The sequence below is a fragment of the Olea europaea genome, unplaced genomic scaffold (genome assembly GCF_002742605.1).
Source record: "Olea europaea var. sylvestris unplaced genomic scaffold, O_europaea_v1 scaffold2561, whole genome shotgun sequence".
Lineage (NCBI taxonomy): Eukaryota > Viridiplantae > Streptophyta > Magnoliopsida > Lamiales > Oleaceae > Olea > Olea europaea.
In genome coordinates, this window is record NW_019243895.1 from 76222 (window position 1) to 83557 (window position 7336).

A 7336-nucleotide genomic window follows, 5' to 3' on the forward strand; every position below is an offset into this window, starting at 1 on the left:
CTACTCATTAATTTTACCGATCATAGTCTTAAACGAAACTAACTTACTCAATGTGAATGTTTACCTAAATAAACCCCAATTTTAGAAAGAAACCCCTAAATTGGAATGCAAACCCTAATTTATGAAATTTTTACGATTGAAATGAGATTAATATGCAAGACGGGATTTTTAACAACCTAGAATGCAAAACAACTGTTGAGAGTGCAAATTATTAGTATTCAATGTAAATTAAGCGTACTAGGAACACAATTTCCCACTCAACGATCATCTTAAACCCTAATTTTACAATGTGACAACACGATTGAGTTGTTGACGAATCAATGCTCATAAATCTATTCAATACTTTCTCTCGAGATGTATTGGCTCTTATAAAATAATGTAGTTCAATTTTATGTGTTTCACATCTCTCTTTGTTGAATTCTTCATAAATTTGATTATTAAAATTACAAAAAGAGAAAGATAGCGAGCTCAAAATAATTAAGAGAGATGTTGTAGAGCTTTAATTCGATTTTCTCCGGTAGAAACGAAACTATAGTAGAATAACAGATTTGAATAAAATTGAGGTTCATTTGATTAAGTTGATATTGAACTAAAAATTAGAAATAGGAATCATATTTTGTGGTTTGAATTAAATTAACTAGTTACCAAATTTATTTAGAAAAAGTAAATAATTTTACTTATTTAAAATAAATTAATTAAAAAATTACGGAGATTCGATTCTTATTCGGTTATTCGGGTCTTGGCCTAGAACCGAGAGTCGAACCATACCCGTCGGTTCTTGATTCAAATACCCGTTCGAGTATTTAACTTGAGAAGAACCGTCGGATTCGATTCGGTGGGTTCGGTTCGAAAGTTTTGTCCAGCCCTAGTTACATTGCTCAAATATTTACATTATCCAGGTGAAGGGATGGTCCAGGGTAGGTAGGGACTGTTGTTGCTTTCGTAGCATTCGCTTGACACAGTAAATGAAAGAAGGAAGAAATGGCCTGTGCTATTCTCCGAGAAAGATTATATGAATAATTAGACAACCAGTATGGATTAATCACTTGTTTTTACACAATAATTGTCTAAGATTGAATCTACAAACGAAATATCCTAACTAAACAGCATGGCATTCATTTCATCGGCCAATTCTCTAATTGCTTGTCCTTGTGGAAAATGATTTCTGCAACGTATTTTCCTTTTTCCGTCTTGCTCTGGGAAACTGAACTTGCCATGTCTGAGGTTGGAGTAATTCAGACAAAAGCTTCAACATCTACAAGCAGAAATGTTCTGTCATGCGGAAAGTTTCTAGTAATATAAGAATACGCAAAAGTCTAGTAATTTCAAAATCTAACAAAGATTGTATAAAATCTGTCATCTGATGGATGCAGCATATTTAGCATTGAATGGAAATATTTGGGTCCTTCACCAGCAGACTTTGAACTTCCACCTAGGGTAGAGATTTAAAAAAAAATGGAAAGTGAAATATTAATACTTAACATTATATCTTATGTTACCTCAATATTTAAGGAGCTGGACTTTAATCTTCTCCAGTGATGAGACAACTTCTTTCATGCTTGGCCTGTTTTCAGTATATTCTGCCGTGCAATTTACTGCCACGTTCATAATGGATGATATACACTCCAGCTTTTCGCTTATGTGTTGTCCCTCTGCACTTAGTATGTTGGTATCTACAACCTGATCTATGGCATGTGGATTTGAATTAGTAACCCAATTCCTCAAACTTAACCCTTCTGAAAACATATCATCAGTGGGCCGCCTACTTGTAAAAGTTTCCATCAACATAATGCCATAACTATAAATATCACACCTCATTGTAACTATTCCTTCTGTTCCATATTCTGCGAAGTGTTACGTCATGTAATGCGGTTATTGATTTGGAAAGGATTATTTAACTATTTTTCAGGAGGATATAATATTTGAAGCATAATGAAAGCCACAAGACTCACCTGGTGCCATATAACCAAATGTAGCTAGGGTCGTGGTATGCTTAATAGTTTCTTCCTCTTCTAACAGTTTTGCAATGCCAAAGTCGCTCACATGTCCAACCAAATCTTGATCTAGCAAGACATTGCTAGGCTTCAAGTCACAGTGAACAACCGGAGTTGAGTAACTGTGGTGGAGATACTCAATTGCACGTGCTACATCTGTCATAATGTTCAATCTCTGAATAACATCCAAGGAATGACCATCAGAATGCAACCACTCTTCTAGGCTCCCATTAGGCATGTACTCAAGGATTAAGGCCTTAAAATCAAGGTTGGAACAGCTGCTGATAACTTTGGTGAGATTCCGGTGACGAAGGTTCTTTAACACTTCACACTCTATTTCGAAACTCTTGAATGCACCTTCCAATTGCAAATGAAACACTTTTATGGCAACAATTGTCCCATCAGTGAGTGATCCTTTGAAAACTGATCCAAAACTTCCTCTGCCAAGCAAGTTTCTATCGTTAAACCCATCAGTTGCTTGTTGAAGTTGATAGAACGAAATTCTTTGAAGCATTTTATCAGGTATTGAATCAGCCTGAGCTTGAACCTGTCTTAGTCGGTATCTTAACCACAAAAGTATGATGACCAAGGTGGCTGCTGCCAATGCAGTTGTTATTGGAATAAGTACAGCCAACACCACTTTCTTATTCTTTGATCTGGGCGAAGAATTAACTCGACAAGGTGGGACATGGAATTGAGGTTTACCACAAATAGCTTCATTTGACAAGAAAGAAAGGTAAGTGAAATTCTCAAAGGGCCTTCCACTTGGAATTTCTCCACTTAATTTGTTGAACGATACATTGAAATACATTAGATGTTGAAGGGCCTCGAGTGACCTTGGGATCATGCCAGTGAGACTGTTGTTGGATAGATCCAGATTTTCTAAACTAATCAATTTCCCCATGGAGTCTGGAATACTTCCTTCAAATTTATTATCAGCCAAAGACAGATAGATCAAGTTTGGTAACTTAATTATTGTACTTGGAATATAGCCTGAGAACTGATTCTTTGATAGATTTAATTCAATTACAGCCTGTAATCTTGCAACTTCAGGTGGTAGGGATCCATTCAAGAGATTTGAGGACAGATCGAAATACAGGATATCTTTAAGATTCCAAAGGCTTGCAGGTATGCTATATGTTAATTTGTTGAAACCAAGAAAAAGCTTTCTTAGAGAAGTAACATTGCCTAAGCATTCAGGCAATGCTCCAAGAATTTTATTTCGGGTCAGGGACAGTTGATACAAGTTTGGCAAATGACAAAGACTCGTTGGAATTATTCCTCCTATGTTGTTGAACGGACAGTATAATACCTGCAGCTGCTGCAAACCATTGAATTCATATGGAATAAATCCACTCAAATCATTGTCAGATAAGTTTATTATTATCAAGTTGCTCAAGTTACTTATCTGTTTTGGTATGCCACCCTTAAGTTCAGAATAACTCGCCTCAAAGTAATCAAGGTTAGAGATGTTCCCAATGGATTCTGGAAGGATGCCTTTAAGAGGATTGAAACCGACTAAAATTTGTCTTAGATGTCTGCATCTGGTCAAGGAAGTGATGAAGCTCAGCTCTTGATCAGCTTCCAAATTGTTGTGATGGAGATAGAGAGATTGGAGGAATTTTAGGTTACCAAGACTATTGGGAATTAGACCAGTAAACTGATTTACAGAAAGGTCTAGATCCCGTAGCTTCGAAGAATTTGAGAGAGAGTTGGGGAAAACTCCTGTGAGGTTATTTAGGTCAAGATAGAGCACTTCAAGATTAGGCATGTTATTGCCTATACTTGATGGAAGAGAGCCTGAAAGGGAATTAAGGGCGAGACTTAACGTTCTTAAACTCGAGCTGTTGAAGAGGATGTCTGGAATAGAGCCCCTCAAGCTATTATTAAACAAATCTAGTTCTTCCAATCCATGAAGATATCCAAGCTCCTGGGGTATAAAGCCTGCGACATTATTTTGTGCGTTAGTGCCTACAAATGATTAATAACAACCTTAATACGATCCAATATACAGTTCTTTGGATCCCGGAACATGCTTATTTCAGTTGGAAATGATAATGACTGCTTAAATAGTGAAAATATATAATTTTTCTTTATATTGAAGAACCCATTTGGGAAATATTAATCAAATACTCCATTTTCTGTAGTGGTTAAAAAATTTTAACCATACCTTCTAAAATGTTGGAGCGAAGATTTAACACCTCAAGCATAGTCAGATTCCCTATTTCTCTTGGAATGAGTCCTGTTAATTTGTTGCTATACAGGTCCAATACCTGAAGCTCTGTGCATTCTGATATATCCAGTGGAATTTGGCCATTTAGGCTGTTAGATGCGAGCGACAGAAATCTGAGTTTTGTTACATTATGGCACATGTCTTCTGGAATATTGCCGGACAAGAAATTGTCCTGAAGATTCATAATTTCTAGTGAAGAGATCTGTAATATTGATCTTGGTAAAAAACCAGAAATTCTGTTGCTTCTCATTCTCAAAATTTTTAGGCTACCAAGATTACCAATATCTAATGGGATCTGTTCTTGAAGAAAATTGAAGTCCATGTTCAGGATCTCCAGCCTCGACAGGTTACAGAGTGAAGATGGAATGGCTCCTTCAAAAGAGTTGTTAGCAATAATCAACCGTTCAAGATTTGGTAATAGACCAAGACTTGGTGGTATCCCCCCAGAAAAATCGTTGACACTAATATCCATGAATTTTAACTGGCGTAAGTGAGCTAACTCACCTGGAAGTTCGCCATGAAAACGGTTGCCACTAAGATTAAGGTAAATTAGAAAGGATAGGTTTCCCAACTTCGGAGGGATACTACCAGTTAATCCCATGTTTGAAAGATCCAACTCTGCAACTCTGGTGGCGCGAATTGCAGGTGACTCCAATCCAGCTGCATACCGAGGCATTGATTGACCAGTTGTTAGCTGTTACTTGTTTGGGATCTATAGTGATAGTCTCCTTTAAAGAAAGAAGAGCAGATTGATCAACATTTATGCCTGCAATTGGTCTGGTTAAGAAAACCAAGTTATATGACATCAGTACAATTGCAAAAGAAATCAGAAAACAGATTCTTTCCATGGTAACAGTATTCTTTTGGATTGTTAAAAGTTTATTCAATGATATGTAGCCCCTTTGAGTTCCTATAAATAAGAAGCTCCTTTGTAGTATCACATTAGTGCACGTGTTTTGTAGATAATTTGAGTATTCTGTAGTAGGTAATCTTGTTATTTGGAGCAAGTCTTAGTTTGATGTTGTGTACTCATTTTATATTCACTTTAGTTGTGAATTTTCTTGGTAGTTCTGGCTTCCGCCTACAGATATAGACCACGTGTTGAACCAAATAAATTATGTTTTTCCGGTCTCTTTTTTATATTTGGCCTAAATCGGAATTAGTGCTTGTGCACATCTCAAGAGAATATTTTCACGACTTGAACTAGAATAATATTTTCTTTTGCTCCAAGTAGATTCGACCAACCACAAAAGTGGATCCAGCACGCGCGCGCGCACACACACACACATATATATAGACTTGAGCTGCTCTCTTAACAAGGATGACGATTTTCCTTTTAAAATAGAACATGTGCTTGTTTAGGAATAGATTATAATTAATTTAAATTATAAATAGATAAAAAAAAATGTTATTGATGAATGAATATAATTTGTGAGTCTTATGCAACGTGTGACTAAAAAATAGGTTGAGCAATTATATTTATAAATTAACTAGTCGCCCAACAATAGCTTGATAAAATTTTATATATTATAATATTAAGTCCCATCAATTATTTAAAAAAATGTATAACGAATTCAAATGTCACCGTTGATAAAAAATTAAAATTAATCATGGGGAATTTATTTTAAACACTAAATAAGACTTGTAATGATCCATTTGCCTCAGCGTGGCTTTTCGGAGTCGGTAAAAAACTTTCTTCCCTCGAAATACAATCCCAATTATTTTTGCCTTTTAAGAAGAAATAAACTGTTGAATTGTCTGATTTCATTTCGTTATTCCATTTCATCGGACATGAAGGTGACTTATAACTGTACCAAATATGGCTCTTTGATTTTGCTTTCCCAATTTTGCCCTTTGAAAAGTCATACACGTTTGCTTGTGCTTGTTTGGACAAATGGCGCAAACACTTTAAATAGGGGCATAAATGGAAGGCAATAAGATGGTGAGCCACTTGATGTGATTGGAAATCCATTTTTTGTACAACAATGGTGCCCGACAGGCGCTCATTCAGGTTGTTTGAGCCCCATTTTTTTAAAAGAATGTATTTTGAAATAGTGTTGTGATGGAGAATGTGTGATTAAAAAATAAGGAAAAGTTTTGAATTTGCGTGTAATATTATTTTATTAAAAAATGTGTGGTTGAAATGATGTCAAATTACTGTTAAAAAATGTATTTTGAAGAAAAAAGGGGCTCAAACAAGGGCAATAATCTCTTAAAATCCTCGGGCTAATTTCTTCACAAAATGATCTTTCTTTTTTTTTTCTTTTTTTTTTTTCTTTTTTTAAATTTGAAAAGGCTAACATTCTGAAACAGGCCAACAAAATCTTAGATTAGGCTGATTCAGTGGGTTAAGTGAACCGCAAACTGTGTTACATTGCTCCAATATCCAGCACTAGCCTGCCTAATGCCTTCAAAAAAGAAGGAAAGGAGTCGTCGAGATTTCAATACTTCATGATAGAAACCAAAAGAGAAAAAGAATGATCTATGTGCACAAGAAGACCGGGAACCCAAACCCACTGTTTTGTGGCAGTGATGGATCTAATGTGGGGGCGGTGGGGTAAGTCCTTGTAATATTTAATTTTTTCCCCCAGGATTTTACTTTTTTTTTTTTTAAGTTGTCCCCACTGAACATCTTTTCTGGCTCCGCCCTTGTTTTATGCCACGCGGTTGAGCTTTCCCCTTTCCCACTGTGACTTCTATTCATGTTTTGGTATTGTCGAGGTGAACAATAGGGGACGCGGTGAATGATGATGATGGGTTTTGGTTGGAACCAACTCGACTACTTGACTTCTTGCCGTTTCATCAAATGAATGAAAAATACTAACCCAAATACAAAGTCGTTTATCCAATGACCTGTGCTATACTTCGAGAAAGATTATATGATTAATTAGACTAACCAATATGGATTAATAACTTATTTTTACACAATTGTTGCCTGAGATTGAATCTACAACCGAATATCCTAACAAAAAGCATGGCATTCATTTCCTAGCCAATTCTCTAATTGTTTGTCTTTTCGGAAAATGATTTCTGCAACATATGCTCCTTTTTCCTTGCTGCTCCAGGAAACAGAACTTGCCATGTCTGAGGTTGGAGTAATTCAGACAAA

General features: G+C 36.0%; 1 protein-coding gene across 1 annotated transcript; it reads right to left on the bottom strand.

Moving 5' to 3' along the window:
- Positions 1-1893: 1893 nt before the first annotated feature.
- On the bottom strand, positions 1894-4903 carry LOC111382852 (LRR receptor-like serine/threonine-protein kinase FLS2). Its single transcript, XM_023006885.1, has 2 exons — positions 4165-4903; positions 1894-3965 (listed from the first exon to the last, which is right to left on the bottom strand). The coding sequence occupies exons 1-2, from the start codon at positions 4901-4903 to the stop codon at positions 1906-1908; spliced, it is 2799 nt and encodes a 932-aa protein (XP_022862653.1). The 3' UTR covers positions 1894-1905.
- Positions 4904-7336: the final 2433 nt, after the last annotated feature.

What these genes read in the sequence shown, in the direction of transcription:
- LOC111382852 (XM_023006885.1), bottom strand. Translation starts at nt 4,903, where the DNA reads ATGCCTCGGTATGCAGCTGGATTGGAGTCACCTGCAATTCGCGCCACC. An exon ending in TCGCTCCAACATTTTAGAAG is followed by an intron (nt 3,966 to 4,164) that starts GTATGGTTAAAA and finishes AATCATTTGTAG; the next exon opens with GCACTAACGCACAAAATAAT.